This window comes from Cervus canadensis, chromosome 10 (genome assembly GCF_019320065.1).
Source record: "Cervus canadensis isolate Bull #8, Minnesota chromosome 10, ASM1932006v1, whole genome shotgun sequence".
In the NCBI taxonomy this organism is placed as follows: domain Eukaryota; kingdom Metazoa; phylum Chordata; class Mammalia; order Artiodactyla; family Cervidae; genus Cervus; species Cervus canadensis.
In genome coordinates, this window is record NC_057395.1 from 72,911,648 (window position 1) to 72,939,029 (window position 27,382).

General features: G+C 42.2%; 1 protein-coding gene and 1 non-coding gene across 2 annotated transcripts; both read right to left on the reverse strand.

Moving 5' to 3' along the window:
- Window positions 1–6,327: 6,327 nt before the first annotated feature.
- TRNAE-UUC lies at window positions 6,328–6,401 on the reverse strand. The gene has a single exon. It is a non-coding gene; the product is annotated as a tRNA-Glu (tRNA).
- A 17,255-nt stretch (window positions 6,402–23,656) lies between these two features.
- On the reverse strand, window positions 23,657–24,606 carry WFDC9 (WAP four-disulfide core domain 9). The gene is made up of 2 exons (XM_043480597.1): window positions 24,516–24,606; window positions 23,657–23,805 (listed from the first exon to the last, which is right to left on the reverse strand). Exons 1-2 carry the CDS (start codon window positions 24,604–24,606, stop codon window positions 23,657–23,659), a joined length of 240 nt encoding a protein of 79 aa, XP_043336532.1.
- Between the last annotated feature and the right edge of the window lie 2,776 nt (window positions 24,607–27,382).

A 27,382-nucleotide genomic window follows, 5' to 3' on the forward strand; every position in this document is an offset into this window, starting at 1 on the left:
AGCCCGGGGTTAACAAAGGGGTCCCTCTTATCCCTTCTGGTGTTATTCAAGCCTAGGAGAGCCTATGATATGCCCAGACAACCAGATAAATGGACATTTCCTCCACTTACTTAAGTCTCCATTTTCTATGTATTTTCCTGGCCTTTATCTATATTTTTTTAAATAATGTGAAGAACTGATAATGTCTTACTGTATTGCTTCTCTTGGAGTAAATTTCAAAAATAGCAAGAGAAGGAGGAAAGAAGGAAGGGAGGAAGACAGAAAGGAAGAGGGGAGGGAAGAAAGAAAGTTTTTATGCCAAAGTGTGCCGTTGTTGTTGTTGTTGTTGAGTTGCTAAGTCAGATCTGACTCTTTCATGACTCCATGGACTGTAGCCTGCCATGTTCTATGTTCTTGAAATTTTCCAGGCAAGAATACTGGAGTGAGTTGCCATTTCCTTCTCCAGAGAATCTTCCCAACCCAGAGATCGAACCCAAGTCTCCTGCGTTGGCAAGCGGATTCTTTACCACTGAGCCACCAGGGAAGTAACACCTATTAACTCTTGAAAGTTAGTTGATCGGATTAGCCTATAGTCAGTTAGTAGGAAGCAGAACTCCTGAAAAGCGGTAAAGGGAAGGATACAGATGAATAAGATTGCCAAATATAATATAGGATGTCCAATTACCATTTTTACTATAAGCATATCCCATGCAATGTAAGGACTGTAGTTACACCAAAAATTATTCGTTGCTTATCTGACATTCAAACTGAGTTAGTTGGGACTTCCCTGGAGGTCAAACGGCTAGGACTCTGCACTTCCACTGCAGAGGGCATGGGTTCCATCCCTGGTTGGGGATCTAAGATCCTGCATGCTGTGTCAATCTGTTCGGTTGCTCAGTCATGTCTGACTCTTCATGACCCCACGGACTGCAGCACGCCAGGCTTCCCTGCCCATCACCAACTCCAAAGTTTACTCAAACTCATGTCCATTGAGTTGGTGATGCCATCCAACTATCTCATCCTCTGTCATCCCCTTCTCCTCCTGCTCTCAATCTTTCCCAGCATCAGGGTCTTTTCAAATGAGTCAGTTCTTCGCATCAGGTGGCCAAAGTATTGGAGTTTCAGCTTCAGCATCAGTCCTTCCAATGAATATTTCGGCATGATTTCCTTTAGGATGGACTGGTTGGATCTCCTTGCAGTCCAAGGGACTCTCAAGAGTCTTCTCCAACACCACAGTTCAAAAGCATCAATTCTTCAGCCCTCAGCTGTATAGCACAGCCAAAAGAACCCCCCAAATTGAACTGGCCATCATTTATTTGTACTTGTTAAATCTGGAAACTTTAAAACAGGATGAATTCACTTCGACTGGAAGGAGACTTGCTTGGACAATAGAATTAGAATTCAGAAGAGTGATGGTTGCCAAAGGGATGTGTATTAAAAGATTTCAATTGGAAAATTAATTCAGTCTTTTAATGGAAGAAAGTCATTTGATTTGGTTGACTGAGGACTGACTTTGCCAATTAGATAATTTGGTTAACATTTTTCCACAAATATAGTGCATTAAATCTGTAGGATCAAAGATTTTTTTAAATGTACTTAAAGACTGCACTAAGATTAATGCATTTTATGAAAATATGCTATCAAAGATCAATCAGGTTAATAGTATTCAAGCTTTCCATCATCTACAGAACATATAAGATTATATAAGGTATCTAAGAGTAATGGGTGTAATCAATAACATCTTTGATCATTTGGCAAATACTCTTAAAACCTTTTTGGTAAACTTTCCAGAAATTAAGAAAATCACTTGTGATTTGTGATCAGTATTCTAATTACCAGGAAACAAATTATTTTCAAGGGTAAGGTTTCCAGTTGTATGCCTAAATAAAAATTGAAAGAGGGCTTAATAAAACTTTCTTAAACATTTAACTAGATCATTAAAATAAATTTTTGTTACACAGTATTATGTGACTGGGGGGCAACTTGCTAGAAGTTCAAAGAACCAAGTGACATACCTATAACAAAACTCCATTTGATCTCATGTACTTACAGATCATTGAGTTGCATTACCTATGGAATTTGTTTATCAATAAATTTTTATTTATCCATAATTTCAATGTATTTATTTATATATTCATTGCTATTATTATGTTATTTAAATAACAAATGGAGTGAAAAATCAATCCAAAAGAAAACATTTTATTCCTACAATCTTATGATCACAGTAAATAAAAAGGCTAAATTTTAATTTATACTCATGTTCTCATTGCATAGCAATATGAAAAAGTCATGAATAAAATGCTTTTGAGCATGAGATTATATTTCATCATATTAAAAGTCTGTGGGGTAAGAGCAATGGAAAGAGAAGTTCAAGGAGAGGTGTTTTAAATTTTCCAACTTTCCAACTGTTCAAGTGTTTTTCACATATTTTTAAAATGAATGATGTTGTATATCAAGTTAGTATGGTATTTTGGCCCCAACTGATTCATTTGTTACGTAGCAGGGTTTTTGCAAAGTCTTAATATTTACAACAGAGAATTCCCTGGCAGTCCAGTGGTTGGTACACCATGCTCTCTCTGCTGAGGAATGGGGTCTAATCCCTCATCCACAAACTAAAATCCCACAAGCTTCATGGCATGGCCAAAAAAGAGTTTACAACATGTTTGCATAATGCATTTGAGATTCATTCATGTTTCTGTGTGTTGTTTGTACCATTTTATTGCTGAGTCCTAAGTCCACCATATGGATGTTTCACAGGTTGTTTATCCATTCACTAAAGGATATTTGGATTTTCCCAGTTTGGAACAATTATGAATAAACTTCCTACAAACATTTGCATATAGGATTTTACATGAATGTAAGGTATCTTTTGACTTCCCTGGTGGCTTGTTGGTAAAGAATCTGCCTGCCAGTACTGAAGTTGATCTAACCTGCCAGATTCGATCCCTGGGTCTGGAAGACTCCCTGGAGTAGGAAATGGTAACCCAGTCCAGTATTTTTGCCTGAAAAATCCCATGGGTAGAAGAGCCTAGGGGGCTATCATCCATGGGTTCACAAAAGAGTCGGACACGACTGAGCAACATGCACACACATTTATAAGAAACTACCAAAATGTTTTACAAAGTGGCCGTACTGTTTTGCATTTCCACAAGAAGTTGATGAGGGTTCCACCTGCTCCACATGATTGTTAGAACTTAGTATTGTAAATATTTTTTTGCTTTTTTAATTGAAGTCTAGTTGATTTACAATGCCATGTCGGTTTCAGGTGTGCAGTCAGTGATTCAGATATATAGATATAGATGTGTGGGTTAGGACACAATATTGAGTATCCTTCCCTATGCTATCAGTATCAGTTCAGTCGCTCAGTCATGCCTGACTCTTTGCGACCCCATGAACCACAGCACGCCAGGCCTCCCTGTCTACCACCAACTCCCGGAGTCCACCCAATCCCATGTCCATCGAGTCGGTTATGCCATCCAACCATCTCATCCTCTGTCGTCCCCTTCTCCTCCTGCCCTCAATCTTTCCCAGCATCAGGGTCTTTTCAAATGAGTCAGCTCTTCTCATCAGGTGGCCAAAGTATTGGAGTTTCAGCTTCAGCATCAGTCCTTCCAATGAACACCCAGGTCTGATTTCCTTTAGGATGGACTGGTTGGATCTCCTTGCAGTCCAAGGGACTCTCAAGGGTCTTCTCCAACACCACAGTTCAAAAGCATCAATTCTTTAGCACTCAGCTTTCTTTATAGTCCAACTCTCACATCCATACATGACTACTGGAAAAACCATAGCTTTGACTAGATGGACCTTTGTTGGCAAAGTAATGTCTCTGCTTTTTAATATGCAGAGGTTGGTCATAACTCTCCTTCCAAGAAATAAGCATCTTTTAATTTCATGGCTGCAGTCACCATCTGTAGTGATTTTGGAGCCCATAAAAATAAAGTCAGCCACTGTTTCCACTGTTTCCCCATCTATCTGCCATGAAGTGATGGGACCAGATGCCATGATCTTAGTTTTCTGAATGTTGAGCTTTAAGCCAACTTTTTCACTCTCCTCTTTCACTTTCATCAAGAGGCTCTTTAGTTCTTCACTTTCTGCCATAAGGGTGGTGTCATCTGCATATCTGAGATTACTGATATTTCTCCCAGTAATCTTGATTCCAGCTTGTGCTTCCTCCAGTCCACTGTTTCTTATAATGTATTCTGCATATAAGTACAGTAGGTCTTTGTTGGGTATCTATTATATATATAGTAATGTACATGTGTTAATGTAAATGCTTTTATTTTAATCGTTCTCATAGATGCACAGTGGTAAGATTGTAAAGCATTTTAAGAGATTAAAGTAGTTCACTGAAATTTCTAGAACCCTAAGAATCTAAGCCACCAAGAAGGATGACAGGGAGATTTCTCCTATTTTCCAACTTTCCTTAGGACACTTTCAAGCCCAGCATCCTCCTTGGTTCCTGAGCCTGCTTGGTCAGGAGTTTCCCCAGAGCCTCATCATTGAACCTACCTATTTGCCCAGCTTCCCTGCGTGGCTGAGGTTGCGCTTGGCAGTAGACTGAGGAGCATTTTGCAACTGAAAGGTCTACAGATGGCCAGGAGCTGGAGGAACATGTGAATTTCCAGGTTACAACCTTTGGAACCACAGGTAAAGGCTCCACCTTGTCTCCACTATGTCCCACTACACTCTAACTCCCCTACTGGGAGCAAACCCAGCCCTGTTTCCATGGCTCAGAGCTCCTTGCTCACATCTTCTTCATCCCAGTGGTGTAGTGTGTCTCCTGCACGGCTACTCAACCAGTAACATGCCTTGAGCCTCCGTCCCTGGGCAGGAGACCTTGAGAAGGACAGTTAGCTCTGTGGATGGGTTTCCCAGGTGGTGCTGGTGGTAAAGAACCCACCTGCCAATGCAGGAGATGTAAGACATGTGGGTTTCATCCCTGGGTAGGGAAGATCCCCTAGAGAAGGGCATGGCAACACACTCCAGTGTTTTTGCCTGGAGAATCCCCATGGACAGAGGAGCCTGGAGGGCTACAGTCCATAGAATCGCAAAGAGTCGGACACGACTGAAGCAATTGAGCACACACACAACACGCCCTAAGCTGAGGTAGAGTAAGTAGGTGCCTCTTCCAAAGACACAGCCTTCTAAATAACTCCTGCTTAGCGATCTACACTGTGATACTGAGGGAAGGCAGTCTCTAGGGTGGATGCAGAGCACTATGTATCTCCATACTGTGTTAAGGATCTTAAATCTTTCTAATTTTTTGTCTCTTTAACCCATCAGTAGTTGAAAAAAATGTGTTGAGGGCTATCAATACAGCCATAGGCTTCTCAGTTTATGCCTGTAATTCCACTAATGTTTGTTTAATATATCCTGACTCTATTTACTTATTGTTGCTGTTGCTATTTTAGTCGCTTAGTCATGTCCAGCTCTTTGCAACCCCATGGACTGTAGCCCGCCAGGATCCTTTGTCCATTGCATTCTCCAGGAGAGAAAACTGGAGTCAGTTGCCATTCCCTTCTCCAGGGGATCTTCCTGACTCAGGGACTGAACCCTCATCTCCTGCATTGGCAGGCAGATCCTTTACCTCTGACCCACCAGGGAAACAATGCATTCCTTGTGAATTGTATCTTCTGTCATTATATAGTGACCTACTCTCTATCTCTGAAGTAAATATTCACCTTAGAGTTTTTGATTGTCTGATATTAACCAAACTATACCATTTCTTTTGTTTGCAATTATCTAGACTTTGGGGCTCCTCTGGTAACTCAGTGGTAAAGAATCTGCCTGCCAATGCAGGAGCCGCAGGAAACTTGGGTTCAATCCCTGGGTCTGGAAGATACCCTGGAGGAGGAAATGGCAACCCACTCCACTCTTCTTGTCTGGAAAATTCCATGGACAGAGAAACCTGGCAGGCTACAGTCCATGGGACTACAAAGAGTTGGACATACCTGAGCCACTGAGCCCAGACACACCTTGACTTTTTTTCATCTTCTTGCTTTCAACCTTTCAAGGCACTTATGTGTTTTTTTAATTGAAGTATAGTTGATTTACCTATATGTTTTATACTAATTTCAAGTGTACAACATAGTGATTTGAATTTTTATTGATTATGCTCCATTTATAGTTATTATAAAATATTGGCTACATTCCCTGTGCTGCACAATATATCCTTGTAGCTTGTTATTTTATACCTATTAGTTTCTGACTCTGAATCCTCTACCCCTATTTTGCCTGCCCCCCCACCACGCCCCCACCACTTTCCTCTCTTCACTGGTTGCCACTAGTTCTCTATATCTGTCTTTTGTTCTTTGTTTTGGCCCAACCACACAGCTTATGGGACCTTAGTTCCCTGACCAGGGATCGAACCCTGGGCCACAGCAGTGAATGTGCTGAATCCTAACCAACTGGACCACCAGGGAATTCCCCAAGTGAGTCTTTTTTGTGTGATACTTACTAGTTTGACTTTTTTAAGATTCCACATAAGTGATATAATACAGTATTTGTCTTTCTCTGTCTGACTTACTTCACTGAACATAGTATTCTCTAGATCCATCCACATTGCTGCAAATGGCAGGATTTCATTCTTTTTTATGGCTAATATTCACATATATATATATATATATATATCTCACATCTCTTTATCCATTCATCTGTTGATGGATACATGGCTTGCTTCCACATCTTAGCAGTTATAAATAATACTGCTATGAACATTGGAGTGCATGTATCTTTTCAAATTAGTGTTTTCATTTTTTCCAGCTCTATGTCCAGGAGTGGGATTGTTGAATCATATGGTATGCTAATTTTAGTTTTTGAGGAACCTTCATACCGTTTTCCACAGTGGCTACACCAATGTACATTTCCACCAATAGCACACAGGTGTTCCCTCTTCTCCACATCCTCTCCAACATTTGTGATTTGTATACTTCTTTATGAGAGCCTTTCTGACAGGTGTGAAGCGATACCTCATAGTTGTTTTAATCTGCACTTTTCTAATAATAGGCAATGCTAAGCTTGTTTCTGTGTGCCTGTTGGCCATCTGTATTTCTTCTCTGGAAAAATGTCTATTCAGGCCTTGAACCCAATATTTTACTGGGTTGTCTATTTGTTTGTCTGACATTGAGTTGTGTGAGCTGTTTACTTATTTTTGATATTAACCTCTTGTTGGTCATATTATTTGCAAATATTTTCTCCCAGTCCATAGGTTGCCTTTTTATTTTGTTGCTGGTTTCCTTTGCTGTGCAAAATCTTTTTTTAAGTTTAATTAGGTCCCATTTGTTTATTTTTGGTTCTATTTCTTATGCCCATAGGACACAGATCCAAAAAAAAAGCATTGCTATGAGTTATGCCAAAGAGTGTTCTGCCAACGTCCTCTTCTAGGAGCTTTATGCTTTCAGATCTTGCATTTAGATCTTTATTCCATTTTGAGTTTATTTTTGTATGTGGTGTGAAGAAATGTTCTAATCTCATTGTTTTACATGTTCTCTGTTGTTTCTCTTTATTTTTTCCCCCATATTTTCTTGTTTTCTTAAACTGTGTGTGAATGTGTATGTCTATGTGTGTTTGTATGTGAGCTCTTATATTTAATGGAAGCTTACCTCTAATGGTACTTTATCTGCAGAATTTCTTGGAAGGCTGTATTTAAGGAAGCATTTTCAAAATTCATTTATTGTCCATATTATCCAAACAACTCAAACTATTTTGAATTAGACCCATTGCTTCGGATTTCTCAGACTCTATATCACATGTACTAATTCCTGCTTCACTGTCACTAGGAAACTAGTTTGTAGAACTCTTGTAGGGGTCTTTTTTCCCCACTCTACTGAATGGATAAATAAAATGTGGAATATATATATAATGGAAGGTTACTCAGCCTTTAAAAGGAAGGAAGATTGTGGCATATGCTATAATATGGATGATCTTCGAGGACAATATACCAAGTGAGATAAGCCAGTCACAAAAAGACAAATATTCTATGATTACACTTACAGGAACCACAAAGAACAGTCAAATTTATAGAGACAGAAGTAGAAGTATGATTTCCAGGAGCAGAAAGAGGGAGAAATGGGGAGTCATTGATTAATACATACAGAATTTCAGTTCTGCAAAATGAAAAGAGTAATAGTAGCTGCCCTCCGGCTACCAATTGCATTTCAGTGAAGAAACTTCCTTGCTGAAAGGGCCATTTCTTCCTTGCTTCAGAGATGACTGGGTCATGATGTTGCTGATATAGCCAGAAGAATTAGCTATTTTCTGCCATAAAAAGTAGTGAGCGCTTGTAGTTGCCAAGGGGGAAGGGAGAAGGGGAGGAATGGGTTGGGAACTATATTCAATATCGTGTAATAAACGATAATGGAAAATAACAAAAAAAGTAGTAGATATGGGTGATGATGATAGTTACACAACAAGATGAATATATTTAAAACCACTGATCTGTGTAGATGGGCTTCCCTGGTGGCTCAGATGGTAAAGAGTCTGCCTGCAATGCCGGAGACTGGGGTTCAGTCCCTGGGTTAGGAAGATCCTCTGGAGAAGGAACTGGCCACCCACTCCAGTATTCTTGCCTGGAGAATTCCACGGACAGAGGAAGAACCTGGCGGGTCCGCAAAGAGTCAGATAAGACTGAGCAACTAACACACAAGTGTGTGTCTACTCTATATATGCGTATTTTACCACAATTGCAAATAATTTTAATAATAAAAGGAAAGAGACTCTTGCTTTATGCTCAGAGGTGCAGAGAGCTGAATAAACCTCTCAAACTTACCTTGAAAAAAAGCTGGACAGCTTTTCTCGAACCCACCAATCAACCCGTCCAGGATCTAGAGAAACATGGGCATCTGTCGAGGGAGACATACAGTGAGCTGGATTACCTGGAGACAGCAGTCACCAGTAAGAAGAGCATACCTCCAGGGGTGGCAAATGGCTGGAGGCTGAGTGGGCACTGGCAAGATAGCGCAGTCCCTGAGGCTGCAAATACAGGGGGGAGTCCACACCCTCTTTCTCTCCAGGAGTCCCACAGGGCCCTCATAGAAAAAATATTAGAGTTCTGATAATGTCTCCTGATGGGGCAACACTGGGGAGGGGAGATGAGGCAGCCCCCACTATGGAAGGGCAAGAAATTCCACCTGAAAGCTTTCCTGTCCTTCCTCCAGAGGGACTTTTCATTTAGAGAGAATGAAGCAATACTGTTACCCTAAGGGTACCAGTGAAATCACAAAGCAGCCAGAGGAGGGGCCGAAATACTGGCCAGATTCAGAACTTTGTCCCTGGGGGTGGGGGAAAGGGCAAGATCACTAAGACCACTCCCCTGAGACTCAGGACAGCGCATCTACTTAAGACTGAGGCTTTAACCAGAATGGCAGAGAATGGACCCCAATCACACCTCCTCCTGCCTCACCTGGCTAAAAACACTGAGCAATAAGCAACTTGCAAGAGTGTCATTCTCAGAGCCAGCACAAAGCTGAAATCGGAGCAGTTGTTGGGGGGGCGGAAACCACATAAGCCCAGCTCCACACTAAACACAGACACTATTTCTGTTTTGAGGATGGAATTTAAAATTCGTGGTGCACTCAAGGGCAACCACAGTAACCATCAGCCAGTCACCCCAAACTCAGCCCTGCTCTGAAATAGATTCACACAAACTCAAAGCCTAGTAGAAGCAAAGGCGAGCCTATTTCCAGGGGTGAAAAAGCTACTTACTGGTTCTGGTTCCTTGTGTCTCCCACTGAATAGAGCTATAAAAGCTGTAAAGTAAGTAATAGCCGGCAGACTGGGAAAGACTGCGAGGGCCACACTACCAATCATGAGTTTACTGGCGTTTTTTCCCTCCATCAAATATTCCTGGTTAACCAGGAAATAAGCACTAAGGTGCAGAGAGACAGAGCTTCAGAAGAAATCTTCTAATTTTGGCTTGATGCACGTGAAAGGGAACTTGCAATGTTCAGAAGAGGTGCAGAAATCCCCAGGGTTTTTTGTTTTTATTTTTTTCCTTTCTCTTTTTTGTTCTTTTGCACCTTGGCCCCTAAGAAATTCTATGCTAGTGACAGCTGCAACTAGTACAGGAATTAGAAGGAGCCAAGACCCTGAAGGAAGGGAAATCTTCCTCGTGCGGTACAGCCATACTTTTAAGAGAGTGGGTGGACCCCTGCTGTCTTCCATTTCTTTCTTTGTTCTTCTGCCACTTGGCCCTGAATATGGACGCAGTTGTGGAAGTGGCTAGAGGAGCAGGGTAACCAAAGCTCCAGCTTTTAGGTGTTTTGAAGAAACAGAAGATACTGGGGAGATCAAGGGAAAAGAACTCAGAAAAGAGAACCCATAAAGTTATTTGGTTACTCCTAGTCTCCCCTCTAAGCATGTATGGAATCCTATTTAACGTACCTTGAGAAATGAACAAATACACCACTCCCTAGGTCCCAGACTAGCCACTAGGTGGTACATGGGCAGGGAAGTTACTGAATGAACTGCAAAGCTTTAGAAATTGTACTGACATTGGAACCACCACCCACAGAAGACAAATGGAACTTTTAAACCTGAACCTAACCATTTCAATGACTTTTAAAAACAAAATATCAGCCTTTTCCAGTGGATTTAAACAAGACCCAAGAGTCCCATAATACAATATGCAAAATGTCCAATATATAATCCAAAATTATTTAGCATCTCACATGCTAGCAAAGTAATGCTCAAAATTCTCCAAGCCAGGTTTCAACAGTACATGAACCGTGGACTTCCAGATGTTCAAGCTGGATTTAGAAAAGGCAGAGGAACCAGAGATCAAATTGCCAACATCTGTTGGATCATAGAAAAAGCAAGAAAATTCCAGAAAAACATCTGCTTCTACTTTATTGATTACACCAAAGCCTTTGACTGTGTAGATCACAACAAACTGTGGAAAATTCTTCAACAGACGGGAATACCAGACCACCTTACCTGCATCCTGAGAAATCTGTATGCAGGTCAAGAAGCAACAGTTAAACCAGGCATGGAACAAGGACTGGTTCTAAATTGGAAAAGGAGTATGTCAAGGCTGTTTATTGTCACCCTGCTTATTTAACTTCTATGCAGAGTACATCATGCGAAATGCCACGTTAGATGAAGCACAAACTGGAATCAAGATTTCCAGGAGAAATATAAATAACCTCAGATACACAGATGACACCACCCTTATGGCAGAAAGTGAAGAGCAACTGAAAAGCCTCTTGATGAAAGTGAAAAAGCTGGTTTAAAACTCAACATTCAAAAAACAAAGATCATGGCATCCAGTCCCATCCTTTCATGGCAAATAGTTGGGGAAACAATGGAAACAGTGGCAGACTTTGTTTTCTTGGACTCCAAAATCACTGCAGATGGTGACTGCAGCCATGAAATTAAAAGATGCTTGCTTCTTGGAAAGAAAGTTATGACCAACCTAGACAGCATATTAAAAAGCAGAGACATTAATTTGTCAAAAGGTTCATCTAGTCAAAGCTATGACTTGTCCAGTATTCATGTATGGACGTGAGAATTGGACTATAAAGAAAGCTGAGCACCAAAGAATTGATGCTTTTGAACTGTGGTGTTGGAGAAGACTCTTGAGAGTCTCTTGAACTGCAAGGGGATCAAACCAGTCCATCCTAAAGGAGATCAGTCCTGAGTGTTCATTGGAAGGACTGATGTTGAAGCTGAAACTCCAATACTTTGGCCACCTGATGCGAAGATATGACTCATTTGAAAAGACCCTGATGCTGGGAAAGATTGAAGGCGGGAGGAGAAGGGGACCACAGAGGATGAGATGGTTGGATGGCATCACCGATTCAATGGACATGAGTTTGAGCAGGCTCCAGGAGTTGGTGATGGACAGGGAAGCCTGGCATGCTGTAGTCCATGGGATCACAAAGAGTCGGACACGACTGAGTGAGTGAACTAGAAACTGGATGAAGGAAAAGGAATATAACAACTCGTAAGGGAAAAGAAAAGACTATCCACAGACTCCAATTCTAAGATGAAATAAATGTTGGAATTATCTGACAAAGGCTTTTTTTTATATTTCTTTGGTATTTTTTCATGAGAGCAAGTAATAAAAAATAAAATATTTAGTATGCACATGTATACATGGATGTACCAGTGATATTTTCTCGACAAATTCACTGATATTCTTGAAGAAGAGCAAAAACATGAGTGGAAGTTCTCTTGCATTCTGTTGATTCACATAGTAAAGATCAAAGATTACTCTATGCATCTAAAAACTTCTCTCTGTAAATAAATCATTTAATATTTTTTCAAAAATTTTAAACCTTGACCACACCTTAACTGTTCCAAAAACATCTTAGTTCAACTAAGAATAGATGTTTTTGGAACATCCGAATCTTTCCTATTTCTGCAACTTACTTTGTATTGAATGACAAAAGTCTTACAATAAGAGTTGTTCCCTCTTCTATAAAGTTGGGAGAGGCAAGGTAATTATGATTGAGGAATTTTGTTGTTTTTTTTAAAAATATTTTTTCACTGGAGTATAGTTACTTTACAAAGTTGTGTTAGTTTCTTCTGTACAGCAAAGTGGATCAGTTATATATGTATATATCCACTCCTTTTTAGATTTGCTTCCCATTTAGGTCACTGATGAAGACTTTAAAGCAGCTACTATAGAAATTCTGCAGCAAGCAATTATGAACACCCTTGAAACTGATGGAAAAGTAGAAAGCCTCAGCAAAGAAATAGATGAGATAAAGAAGACTGAAATGGAAACTTTTTCAGAGAAGAATATGATAACCGAAATAAAAAAACTCACTAGATGGGCTTAATATAAGAATGTAAATGACAGAGAAAAGAGCAGTGAACTTGAAGACAGAACAATAGAAATTATCCAATTTGAACAACAGAGAAAAGTATATTGAAAAAGGTATACAGAGCCTCAGGGACGATAACTGAAGTTCTGACATCTGTTTTCCTTTCTTTCCTAGGGAGGAGAACTCTTTCTACCTGTGAAAATTCCTCTCAATACTGGGTACTGAGCAATGCCTGAGCAATTATTGCTTCAGGGATGGGATGATGTAAGCAAAATACAGCCATTCTCCCTTCTCCTTTAAAAAAAAAAAAAATTTCTTTTTTTGTCTAAGTATTGGGCTCCCCTGATGGCTCAGCGGTAAAAAAAAAATCTGCCTGCCAAGGCAGGAGACACAAGAGACTTGGGTTTGATCCCTGTTTGATCCCTGTTTGATCCCTGGGTCAGGGAGATCCCCTGGAGAAGGAAATGGCAACCCACTACAGTATTCTTTCCTGGGAGATCCAATGGACAGAGAAGCCTGGCGGGCTAAGTCCATAGGGTCGCAAAAAGTTGGACACAACTTAGAGACTAAACAACGAATAGTTGATTTACAATGTTATGTTAGTTTCTGGTGTGCGGCAAAGTGAATCAGTTTTATTTATATTTATGTGTATGATATCACTTATATATGGAATCTAAAATATGGCACAAATGAACTTATTTACAAAACAGAAACAAACTGACAAATACAGAAAATAAACTTAAGGTTCTCTTCTCTTCTTAGGTGGTTCTCTCAGGGGGTGTTCCATTGTGTTGCTCAAGTTTTCTTGCTCAGATTTTGTAAGTGGGCTCCAAAGCTCCCCCAGAGCTGTTTTTGCTCACAGATAGCTGTCTAATTATTGTCCTTTGTAGGGGGACAGACACGGGGGTCTCCTAGGTCATTGTTTTATTGACATCATTCTGTATCATATGTTTTGATATGTCATATTTTTATTTTTCAGTTCAAAATATTTTCTATTTCCTATCATGATTTCATTTTGACCCATGTTTCCTTAGAATTGCCTTATTTTTAATTATATGGATAATTTTCTAGCTATTTCACTTTATTTTCTAAAATGTGGTCACTTTGAATTTCCACCATAGTCCGTTTGATTTCAATTTATTGACATTCACTGAGACATCCTTTAATGTTCCCATCTGGTTTCCCTGGTGGCTCAGTGGTAAATAACCTTGCCTGCAATGCTGGAGACACAGTAGATGCGGGTCCAGTCCCTGGGTTGGCAAGATCCCCTGGAGGAGGAGATGGCAACTCACTCCAGTATTCTTACCTGGAGAATCCCATGGACTGAGGAGCCTGGTGGGCTACAGTCCATGGGGTCGCAAAGAGTTGGACATGCCTGAAGTGACTGAGCACACACACACGTGCTCTGGGCGGGGGGCAGTATATTCCACAGAAAAGGTGAATTCTTTATTATCTACTTATTTATTTGGGGCTGCACTCGGTCTTTGTTGCCACACTTGGGCTTTCTCTAGCTGCGGAGAGTGAGGACTACTCTTTAGTTGTGTCGAGCAGGCTTCTCGCTGTGGTGGCCTCTCTTGTTGAAGAGTTCTAGGTGCAGGGGCTTCAATAGTTGTGGCACATGGACCTAATTACCCTGAGTCATGTGGAATCTTCCTAGACCAGGGATTGAACTCATGTCCCCTGCATTGGCAGGCGGATTCTTAACCACTGGACCACCAAGGAAGTCCTGAATTCTTTTTGATATAAGTTGAGTAGTCACTTTTTGTTTATGTATATATACAGACCCCATTCTCTCAAATATTCTATCTCTTTGCTGATTTTGTGGGGAGAGAGCAGACATATTGTTCTATTTTATCAGTTACTGAGATAAGGATGTTAAAACTATCTGCTGATCACTCTTGCTTCTGGCCGTGGCAGGCCAGTTTACTTAGGACCAATCCTCCCAGTAAAGCCAAAATGAGATCCCCTGGGGGGCTCTCAGTACACATCTTTGGGTACCGATCACCACCCATTTCCAGAGCGGGTTGACTCCACGCTTTGAAGCTAGATAACCAGGTGCAAAGGCTGTTTCAGTGTGTTCCTAGCACACCCCGGGGGAATTGAGAGTGTTCTTTCTGACAAGTGATTCCAGAGATTTTTCTCAACTTTCTTTTTCTCTAATCACTCAACAGTGACTAGCTCATTGGTTTTGTCCTAAGGCAATCACCCCCTGCTTGTCCAGGAAAACATTAAGGACCCGTCCTCCATTATACATCTCACTTAATGCTTTTTCTGCACAGTGCCCCTCTCTAACTCTATTCCCCACCAGACCCCTTCCTTGAAGCACATCTTTGTCCCCTGACACAGATATACTTCTGTAAACTCAAGTACAGAGGTGTTTGGAGAATGGGGTCTGTATATTCATTCATCATCAAGTTGCCCAGTGAATTTCGATAGGTTCAGTCACCTGTCAGACCCTGTTTGTTCTCCTTTACTAATTTTGGCAAACAGGATGAGATGGTTGGATGGCGTCACCGATTTAATGCACATGAGCTTGGGCCAACTCTGGAAGATGGTGAGGGACAGGGAGGTCTGGCTTGCTGCAGTCCGTGGGGTCGCAAAGAGTTAGACACGACTTAGCAACTGAACAACAGCTTATTCTCTGCAGGCTTTATGGGCGTAACAGCACAGGTCAAAAAGGAAAAGTTGGCAAATCAGAAATGCTAGGGTCATAGAATTTAATACCAAATTCATGATCCAACCCTTTCGGCAAACTCGTCTGTTGCTATGGGAGGCAGGGGAAGGATAGGGTAGCAGGCTTTCAAGTCTTTCAAGCTCCCTTTCCTCTCCCCCCAAGTCTATATTTAATCTACTCAAGGAGGGAAAATAGCATTTGGGGCATTCCAATTCCTCTCTATCCTTCAAGATAGGACCAAGCACCTCTTCTTGAAGAAAGCCTGATTACATCTACCCATACCAACTCCCCTGTCTTCTGTACTTTAATGCATTGACTGTCTGTCCATTGGCCCCTTCTTGTCATGTCTCATTCTGGTTTCTACCTGTTTGGATCATACCTCCTTCCTTGGGTAAAATGCTAACAGATAGAGTTTGTGACACCCTCATTTGTGAAGCAGCCTTACCACCATCTTGGGCATGTGGTAGACTACCACCCTCCAAAGGTTGCTTACCATTTTGGGGAGTATTTACATATGAAAATATCCCTGTAGATGCCAAATGATTGAATAAGTAATGGTAACACATTAGGCATTGTTCAGGAAAAGAACTTGGGGAGGCCAGTGGTACTTCCTTTCATTCTAGACCATTGGTAGGATCCCCTTTAGGTAAGATTGTAATTTCATGTGTGTGCATGTGTGCTCAGCCATGGCCTACTCTTTTTGACTTCATGGACTGTCAGGAGCCCGTCAAATTCCTCTGTCCATGAAATTCTCCAGGCAATAATACTGGAGTGGGTTGCCATTTCCTATTCCAGGGGATCTTCCTGACCCAGGGATCAAACCCCAGTCTCTTGCATCTCCTGCCTTGGCAGGCAGATTCTTTACCAACCGTGCCACCTGGGAAGCTCATGAACTAATTAAATCACAGGCCTGAGATTATAGGAGAAAGGCTACACCAAGTGATGGGAATCTCAGAGGAACAGTGTTTTCTGTAGCCATAAGAACATCCACGGAAGTTGGTCCGTGGACAAAGAAGAGTAGAATCCAGAAATCTTGGCTAAGGACATCAAGTCCCTAAAGGGGGAGGAGGTAGGGGGATCCAAAGTGGGAGGCCGGGACTTCCCTGGTGGTCCAGTGGTTAGGCCTCTGTGCTTCCACTGCAGAAGATACAAGTTCCATCAGTGGTTGGGGAGCTGGATTCCACATACTGCAAGATGTGGTCAGAAGGAAAAAACCAAAACTGGGAGGCAGAAGTTGAGGGCTTGTATAAAGTGGGGTGGGGATGGTCAGCAAATGATACCGACATTATGAAAGAAGAAAGAGATGTCTCCTTTACTGTCACAGCTTATTTGTCAAAGAATTAAAGCTGATAACATAATAGCTTAGGGAAGAGGGTTGGCAGGTGGACATTGCCCTAGGCCCACCCTCCTCACCCCCATCCAGAGCTGAGTCAGGAAGATGATCCTACTGGAGGTCACGGCACATTCTTCCAAGGCCTCCCAGGTATCCTCCGACTCTCACGGGTGCTTTGTGGGCTGAACGGTGGACAGGATGTTGCTGATTTTGTGGTCTGTATTGCTGCTCACTAGGAGAGAGTAGGGGTAGTTACTCAGTCATCACACAATCCAGAGAAAACAGATCCTCCCAAACCATAGGGGCAGGGATGTGTTCTGCGGTGTAGGGAAGGGCCACACAAGGCTTCTCCAGGGATGTTTTAAGTCAGCCATGAACAAGGAGACATAAATATCAGACCTCCTGAAGTCTGGATGAATCAGGTAGGCCCACAAGCAGACAGTGGGGACTCAGATGAATGAAGAGGCAGGGGAGCCCAGGTTTGATTAGATACTGGAACTGGGAGGGGGAGGGGAGGCTGAGTCTCCTGCTGTCTGTCTCCCCACAATTTGGAATCCATAGTCTTCTGGTTTTCCTTTTTTAAAAAATCTTTTGGCTGTACCTTGGGGCATGTGGGATCTTATTTCCCCGATCATGGATCAAACCCATGCCCCCTGTGTTGGAAGCACAGAGTCTTAACTACTGGACTGCCAGGGAAGTCCCAGGAGTCCATAGCCCTTGAGAACCAAGTGGCGAGGCAAGGAAGGGTGCTTCTTAGACCCTACCGTTCAGCTTTAGAAGCATGCAGACACCTCCGCAGAAGGCACCGCAGCAGTAATGACCGAGCTGACACTCCGTGTGAAGCTTGCACTTGATGGTACACTGCTCATTAGTGGGGCTCTTGTTGCAGGGTTTCAGTTTCAGCTTTGGCTCAACTTAGAAGAAGTACATGAGGACTGAGTCCCAGAAGGAGAGTGTTCTCAGGATTATCAGCCCCTCCAAGACCCCAGGACCTACTCCACTCATTTCTCTTCTTCCTCTCCCTGCCCGGGGGTCTAGGTGGGCTTCCTAGTACCCAGACCCAAGATCCTGCTCCCACCCCTTCCCCCAACAAACCCAGCCACCCTGAAGTCACCTCTGTGGAATTTAAACTCACAGAACCTGGGTCCTGAAACCCAAGTTTCAGAACAAAGAATCCCAAGAGATCTCCTAGTCTCCCACTCTCGTTTTACAGAGGGAGGGGAACCGGGTCCCAGAGCAGAGACTCCACTGTTCCACCTCTGGTGGAAATGGCCCTCCACACCCAGTTCTTCCCTGGAAACATCTATCACTAGTTATTCACCACTCTTCTCCCCTCAATTCTATTGATTTCAATTTTTTTTACACCAGTGGTTCTAAATTTCTCTTCATGGAACAGAATATTTTTTACTGGCCTTTAGTCTTGGAATATCTAGGGTTATTTTCCTCTCAGTCTATCTTTTATATATTTTTTCATTGGAGTGTAATTGCTTTACAGTCTCATGTCATTTTCTGCCGTATAACAGTGTGAATCAGTTATATGTGAACATGTATCTCCTCCCTCTTGAGCCTTCCTGTCACTTCCCCCCGGTTGCACCCCTCTGGGTCATCACAGAGCACCACCTTGAACTGCCTGTGCTATTCAGCAGCTTCACACTAGGTATCTGTTCTACACATGGCACTATATTTATGTCAATGCTATTCTTTCAATCCATCCCACCTTCTCATTCCCCTGCTGTGTCCTTCTCTATGTTCCTTCTCTATGTCTGCATCCCTATTCCTGCCTTGCAACTAGGATCATCAGTACCACTTTTCTAGATGAGCTTGTGTTTTATTTCTCCTCTCCATACCCAATGTTCTGAAATACTCAGATCTGTAAACAAAGGGCATATTTCAAGAAATTATTACCAGTCCTTTTCCAGTTTGCTGCTCATCCTTGAAACTCCTGAGAACATGAACTCCTGGTAGCTCAAGCTAAGCTCTAGACCCCGTGGAGCTTTTCACTGCTAAGTGCCCTCCTGGACAAAAACTCTATGTACACGCATTTTTTTTTTTTAAATCGCATTACTTGTAGCACCAGAAGACACTCAAGATGAGAACAAAACATTCAGCCTTCCTCTAGTATCCTGACTTTAAAAAAGAACCAGTGCTTCTATTACAGACCCTAGTTCTTCTCTGCAATTGGACCAAGAAAGGTCCTTTTGTTTCCTATTCCTTCTTCATCTTGAAGCCCAGCCCGAATACCTACTGTAAGGTGGAAGTTCAAAGGAAGAATCTACTTTTTCTTTCCAGCTTCCTGAAACTGGCAGGATTGCCCCGCAGGAGAGCATCAGCAGCTGGAGACCCAACAACTTCATGATGCTGAGCCTGGACATGTGAAGGTGAGCCTGGCAGAAGAGCCAGCACTTGGGCCAGGCTCTGCAGGGGCTCAAGAAGGGTTTCAGGGTGGGGAGTTGGGAGACCACGTGACTGTCTCTCAGTGCCCCGTCTGGTTCTTCCTCCTCTCCGTCTTCAGCCACCACTCCTGGGCTGGGCACTGATGTCTCATGAAGCTCTTGCCTTCTCTTATACATTATGTACTCCTCTCATTGTAGAAATGGATTCTTTGTACTTTATTAATTTTTATTCTAGCAATTTTAAAAACACAGAAAAGTATGAAGAAGAGTAATGAGGTATTATCAGTTGGTTATCCATTACCTAGATATAGATAGATACTAGGGCTTTTTGTCTTTCATAAAAGAGAACTGTAAACTCCCAAATTTTAAAAATTGTAATCCTATGATAAACTTTAATGGAAAAGAATATTTTTTAAATGTATGTATGTATAACTGAATCACTTTGCTTTACAGTGATTTACAGCATTGTAAATCAACCATGAAGTGAAGTGAAGTGAAGTGAAGTGAAAGTTGCTCAGTCATGTCCGACTCTTTGAGATATAGTCCATGGAATTCTCCAGGCCAGAATACTGGAGTGAGTAGCCTTTCCCTTCTCCAGGGGATCTTCCCAACCCAGGGATCGAACCCAGGTCTTCCACATTGCAGGTGGATTCTTTACCAGCTGAGCCACAAGAGATTTTAAATAAAAGTTAGTTCATTAATCCCCCAAACACTTGCACCTGTTTATAAGTATTTTACTGACAAAAATCAGGCCCTAGTTTCATGGTGAGAGAGTCTGATGAAAAATAAGGAATTTCAGAAATAATGATTGAAATAGGGATCTCCCTGGTGGTCCAGTGGCTGAGACTCCATGCTCCCAATGCGGGGGGACCCATGTTCAATCCCTGGTCAGGGAACTACATTTCACATGCTGAAACTAAAGATCTTGCATGCTGCAACTAAGACCAGGTGCAGCCAAATAAATATATTTTTAAAATATAGTAGTGATTGAAATAATGATTAATATTTCAAAAATAAGACAACCACAGTGCTATTTTTACTATTAAGGCCTTGCAGTTATTCCTCCTCAAATTTTAAGGCATAGCCTATTCCATTCTCCTCTAGTTTTGCTATGCTTTGAATTTTCTTACTCTGGCTTAACTTTTTAATCTGCCTGAATTTTATACTTGGTTGAGGGGGATATCTGATATCTTGCTCAGTCCTCGTGGATCATGAGGCGACCTTAAAAATGGAAGCATCACGACAAGGACAGTGGACCAAAAGGAGCCTGGATCTTCTAAAGTTTTGTGGTAGAGGATCTTGTTTTGGATACCTAAATCCTGAATCTTGTGCCTGAAAAACAATTAACATCTCTTTTTTTTCTTTTCTTAACATTTCCCTCCCTCTTCTCAAACCCCTGTCCACCACCATTCTCCTTTCTCGATAAAGTTGTCTAAACTGTATACCTCATATAAATTTAAATATACAGTATTTGTGTTGTATAACTGGCTTATTTCTTAACATCTCTTATTTAAGCCACCATTTTCTTCTCAGTCACTGTTAACCTGTAGTTGAAAATCCAAAATGAGACCCGAGCCAAACTATATATTAAGATAAGGGTAGAATGAAGGCATGAAAGGTCTCATATTTTTTAATTTACTTTATTTAATTAGTTCTCAAACAATCTCTCTGAGGAAGCCCCTGTCGGGTATATATATTACCAAAATGAGGTTGTTAAGAAAGAGAAGTGGGTTCTAGGAAACAGGATCTCTAAACCAGGAGAAAGTGAAATACTACTATGATGGTGAAGGGAAATCCCCAGGGGCGCTCCACAGTGGGGACCCTAGCTCCTGAAGGATGTTTCCCCAAGCCCCTGGCCCATTGCCCCTTTTCTTTTTTTTTTCCCCCTTTATTTATTTTTTTTTCAGTGGGTTTTGTCATACATTGATATGAATCAGCCATAGATTTACACGTATTCCCCATCCCGATCCCCCCTCCCACCTCCCTCTCCACCCGATTCCTCTGGGTCTTCCCAGTGCACCAGGCCCGAGCACCTGTCTCATGCATCCCACCTGGGCTGGTGATCTGTTTCACCATAGATAATATACATGCTGTTCTTTCGAAACATCCCACCCTCACCTTCTCCCACAGAGTTCAAAAGTCTGTTCTGTACTTCTGTGTCTCTTTTTCTGTTTTGCATATAGGGTTATCGTTATCACCTTTCTAAATTCCATATATATGTGTTAGTATGCTGTAATGTTCTTTATCTTTCTGGCTTACTTCACTCTGTATAATGGGCTCCAGCTTCATCCATCTCATTAGAACTGGTTCAAATGAATTCTTTTTAACGGCTGAGTAATATTCCATGGTGTATATGTACCACAGCTTCCTTATCCATTCATCTGCTGATGGGCATCTAGGTTGCTTCCATGTCCTAGCTATTATAAACAGTGCTGTGATGAACATTGGGGTGCAAGTGTCTCTTTCAGATCTGGTTTCCTCAGTGTGTATGCCCAGAAGTGGGATTGCTGGGTCATATGGCAGTTCTATTTCCAGTTTTTTAAGAAATCTCCACACTGTTTTCCATAGAGGCTGTACTAGTTTGCATTCCCACCAACAGTGTAAGAGGGTTCCCTTTTCTCCACACCCTCTCCAGCATTTATTGCTTGTAGACTTTTGGATAGCAGCCATTCTGACTGGCGTGTAATGGTACCTCGTTGTGGTTTTGTTCTGAGTTTTAAGGCACTAGCCAGTGTGCTAAGTCGCCTCAGTCATGTCCGACTCTTTGCAACCCTACAGACTACAACCTGCCAGGCTTCTCTGTCCATGGGATTCTCCAGGAAAGATTGCTACAGTTGGTTGCCATTTCCTTCTCCGGGGATCTTCCTGACTGAAGGATTGAACTCAGGTCTCTTGAATTGCAGGTGGATCCTTTACCGTCTAAGCCTCCAGGGAAGTCCAACAACAGAGGTGATCAAGGGTGCTTGCTCCTGGGACCAGAGTGATATGGAGGCCAGGGTCTTAGGTCTTACTTCAAGAGTCTGGCTTTTCATAAATAGGCAGGTGAGAGTCTGTCATGTGTTCACTAAATCCATTTTCCTATTCTTATTGGGCATAGAGCTAGACTATGATTCTTTGTCTTTTTTGCCAATAGGTGGGACCACATTATGGCAAATAGAATGTTGGAGAGAAATAATAAGCTTCACTTCTAGGCCTGGCCCTTAAAAGCCTTCCATGTGAGCCTCCATCCTAGCTTTCTTCTCCCACCTGCTGGCTGGATGCAGAAGCAGCCCTAGGAGATGATGGAGCTATAGATGGGAGGAGCCAGGGTCCTTGAATCTTGACATGGGTCATTCATTGATCACCCTGGTGTATTATGAATAAGGATAAACTTTACTGTGCTGACCACATAAGTTTTTTAAATTATTTTTTAAACTTATTTGTTTGTTTATTTCTGACTGAGCTGGATCTTCGTTGCTGCAAACAGGGGCTACTCTCTAGTTGCACTGTGCGGGCTTCTCATTGTGGTGGTTCCCCTTGTTGCAGAGCACACGCTCTAAGGCCTGCGGGCTTCAGTAGTTGCAGCATGCAAGGTCTAGAGCACGTGTCCCCACAAGATTTTTATAAACTCTGTATTTTTGCTACAACCATGAGCATGCCGGACTAACACATGGGTCTAATTGAAAGGCAGAGTTGAGTGCCTGTGCCCATGATGGGATGGGAACACCTTTGGGGGCTGTTGAGGGTTATAAGGAAAGAAATGAAGTCACAGGGATAAAGTACCAACAAACACAGAACACTCAAGTTGGTGGATCAGTTTATTTGGCAAAGACATGAGCCTTCTCAAGATTGAAAGGTCAAGGAAGAACAGAGATCCTCAGATGGAGCGAGTGGGTATCCCAACAGAGAACCAGGCAGCCCTCTTCTTGACCACATAGCCTCCAGCCCACACTAGTTGGGAGGAGGTCAGCTAGAAACTAGGATTTTATCATGAATTTAAAAGGTTCCCTGGAAGAGAAAAGTTAAGTGGTTAAAAGTCACAGAATTCTGAGGGGCATCCATTCCCAAACTTAACTGCACCCTTAGTCCCAGTTAATGGAACCAGGAAGTCTTCCTAGAAGATCAGGAGTTACCTGCTTTTAGTCAATTTTCTCAAGAGATTTGCCAGTTGAGCAGACAAGTAAAGACTTGGTCTCCTTGGGCCTGGCTAAGAAAAGGGGCCAATGGAGAGGCCAGATTGAGGCAATAATTGGAATCTTGGACAAGGGAAGGATGAACAAATTGATGGGTGATGTTGCAGGGAATTGAATGAGAGTGAAAAAATGTGTGGTTGGCCCCCATGCTGGTATCCTGGTTTACTTTGCAGTGAGTGGCAGCATAGGTGGGGAGGCAGGAGGACGTTGCCTTATGCTGCTTGTTTCTTTGACCAGGGTTTGGGTGATGATGTCTTCTGTCCCAGGTCACACCTTCTGAACTAGGGCTAGCAGCAGTAAGGAAGTATCCCCACGCCAACCTTCCCACCCCAAGCAACTCACTCATTGTCCAGGCAGATGTTTCCGCAGTAGGTCCAGCAGCATGTGTGATTTGGAAAGGAACATTCCCTTAATTTAGTGCATCTTTTTACACAATACCTTAATGATGGAGGCTGTACCCAGCACTGATCAGTGTCTCTTATTTCATCTGGAATCAAGAGGGTAGAAGTTGGCAGTGTCTATCCACCCACCACTTGGACAAGAAACCCTTTCTCAAGTTGAAATATCCTTGAGCTCTAAGCCACAAAGTATTTTTCTGCCCTTGAAGAGAATCCCTCTGTGAATCCTAGCCAGTGGCTTTTTACAGAAGACCATCCTTATATGGCATGACTTCCCTCTTACCACATGTTCCCACAGCATTGCAGGGCTTCGGGTTCTGTCCAGGTTGCCTAAAGATGGGGACATCCTTCACTAGGACAACCCCAATACAGATAACACCACCTCACCAAGTCTGTTCCCATATAACTTTAGATTGCAAGGTCTGCAATAGTCTCTAGCTCAGATTTCCATACCCGATTTTCAGATTAGAAAACTGTGGGTTCAGACGGAAGCTGTGTTGGTCTTTCCTCCACCCAAGGTGGTCTGACATTGGCCACTATTGTAACCTGCTAGGTTATGGACTGTGGGCAAAAGCTACATTCCCTTTCCATGTACCCACTATGGCTTTCAGAGCTGGGGAAGGAAGCTTGAGGAGATGCCAGTTTGGGAACAGCCAACCTAATCTTTCTTGGACGTCTCTTGCTTGAAGGAGGACTATTTTCATTTAAAGGGTGATCCTAGAAATGTGGGCTCTGAATCAGTTATACTAGACACCTCAGACCTGGGCAAAGCACCCTCCTCCCTGGCCATAGCACCTACAGGGAATTTTGTCCTTGAGGCCTCCCAGCACAGGCAGAAACATCACAAGCTCATAGGTGAGAAGCTCGAGGAGAAGAATCCAGGGCTTCATGGTCGTTTCTACGTGTGTTTGGGTTAGGTTTTGGCAGAAGGCAGGTCTTTTCCCGATGCTACTAGAGATAGACAGGAATTAAGAGGACAGGATAGGAAAGAAAGAGAAATGCTTGTGAATATTTTATTGTTCTTCTCCTACTTTTCCTTTCCACCCGCTGGCACCCAACAACACAGCAAACTAGCCAATGACTTCCCTGGACTTCTTCCCCATTCACATTAGGTACCCCTTCCTTTATGAAATTACTTTTTTTTTTAAGGCGTTGTTTTTTTTCTAATCAAAAAGCAGTCTACCTTCAGGTTGTATTGTTAAAGCAAAAAACTACAAACAGGAGGGCTTCCCTGGTGGCTCAGTGGTATAAAGAATCCACCTGCCAACGTGGGAAACACGAGTGTGATCTCTGGTCTGGGAAGACCCCACGTGCCACAACTACTGAACCTGTGCTCTGGAGCCTGGAAGCTGAAACTACCGAGCCCCCGAGCTGCCACTGCTGAAGCCCGAGCACTAGAGCCTGTGCTCGGCAACACGAGGAGCCGCTGGAACGAGACGCTCATGCACTGCAGCTAGAGAGCGGCCGCCACTCACCGAAACAAGACAAAAGCCAGCACAGCAACCAAGACCCAGCACGGCAAATTAAAAAAAAAGAGGAAATGGGTAAGCGCTATCCATTATTCCACCACCCAAAGATAACTATAATGTGTATGCTTTTTTATGTTGTGGTCATTATTTTACGAAATTGGAAAAATAAGAATATTTGAAATAATCTGATCTGTTGGTTAAGAACACAGGTAACAGGATGATAGAGTGGAAGTTTTAGTTGCGACCTTAAGACAGAGTGGATGAGCTAGATGACTCAGCAGGACTTGAGAAGAGTTGCTGACCCGACTTAGAAGCAAGACTTTCACATAACGCTGTGAAGCAACTATACTCCAGTAAAAATTAATAAAATTGTTAAAAACCGGAAAAAAAAAATGCCATCTGCATAGATGATCCAAAGTTGAAGGAGTTATAAGACAGGGTGTTGTAGGAGATCTCATTGGTCAAAAGCTTTGCCCAGAGAAGTAGACATGCTGTCTTCTAATTCCCAGTTGGGAGCATAAGCTCTGTGGATGCCGCTCCGAGTCTCCAGTATGTCCCCAACATTGGAGACTTGTATTCCAGTCATGACTGAAGACTCTGAAGAGCCAGGAACTTTTCTAAAGTGACCTGTAGTAGCAGAGAAGAGGGCTACAGTTTGAGAAGTGTCTGAATTGTAAATGGCCTGATGCCATTTTGTGTCTCCAATGAACTCTTGAAATCACCCATTAAAGGGGACCAAAAGCCCAATGCCAGCCAGTGATCACACCTACTGTGTAAGGACTTTCCCAATCTCTCTTAGAGGTCCTTCCTCCCCCTACTACTCAGGAGCCAGAAACTTTTTTAAACCAACTGGGGACGGAGGAACAGAATCACAAAGAACCCAAGAGAAAGATGTTGGCCACATCCTCTTCCACAGCTGGAGCCTCTGAGAAAAAGGAGGATCCACAGTTCTAAACAATTTAGGAAGTTGTGGCTAATTTTGTGGGCCTGCACATTTTAATGATTAGGTTGAGAAAATGTTTTGTGACTAAAGTCACAGAAGTTGTGGGCAGCTACCAAAGTTTTCCTGAAGAAGCAAGGAAAAAACTAGCTGTTACCTGAATAAAATAAAATCTATTCTGAATAAATACATTCTGAATAAAATCTAACGGAACGGGGTGGGGAGGGGACAAAAATAATATGATCACATCACACAAGTCATGCCAACAATACAATGATAAATATTATGATCATTCCCTGTGTCATGAAGAAAACAGGCAAAAATTCATACATTTGTAGAGTTGCCATTCTAGTTAAGTAAGAGAATAAGGAAATACATATTTGATAGTAAGCACTCAGGAGAAAACAAAGAAGCAGAAAAAAGATGAAATAGCCTGCTGATAACTGGCAGCTGAGGGGTGAAGGCAGTTGGGAGATAGGCGGAGGAGACTTAATTAGAAGTCCCTGCCCTCTCCCATCTGCTTCCTTCATCCTTTATCTGCTGTCTTGCTCTCTTAAAACCAAACAGGAAGAAAAATGAAAGAATCTAAGAAAAGGGTAAAATTCTGATATCGCGAATTACATAGTAACAAGGTAGAGGTTAGAGGTTGTTTCTCTCTCTGAAAGTCTTTGTTTAGAAGTTTTCAATCCAGCAGGAGACTACACTGTCCAATATGGTAGCTACTGGCACCTATGACTATATAGATTAATTAAAGTGCAAGATAAACAACAAAGATTTATTGTATAGCTCAGGGAATTATACCCAGTATCTTGATGGAATATAACCATAAAAAACAAAACCTATGCAGTTCACCTGAAACTAACACACTGTTATCAATCAACTATACGTCAATTAAAAATTAAACTTAAGTTTAGTTTCCAGGCATTTCAGGCTTCAATATCCACACGAAGCTAGTGGCTATTCTATCAGATAAGTTAGATGTAGAATATCTCCATCATCACAGAAAATTCTATGAAACCACACTCCTCGGAATGAAACAAAATGCCTTTGCTTAAAAGCAAGGCTAGTACTAGAGATCATTTAAAAGGTGTGGAATTTTTCAAAGGGATCTTTGAAAACTCATTGTCCACTCAGAATATATGAAATTTGGAAGTTGCAAAAATGTACATTTGAGGCATGTACATTTAGGAGATGAGGAGAGACAGTAAGAGAAGGAGATTAATGAAAGAAGAGGAAAGAAAAAGCCCTTAAAAGGTA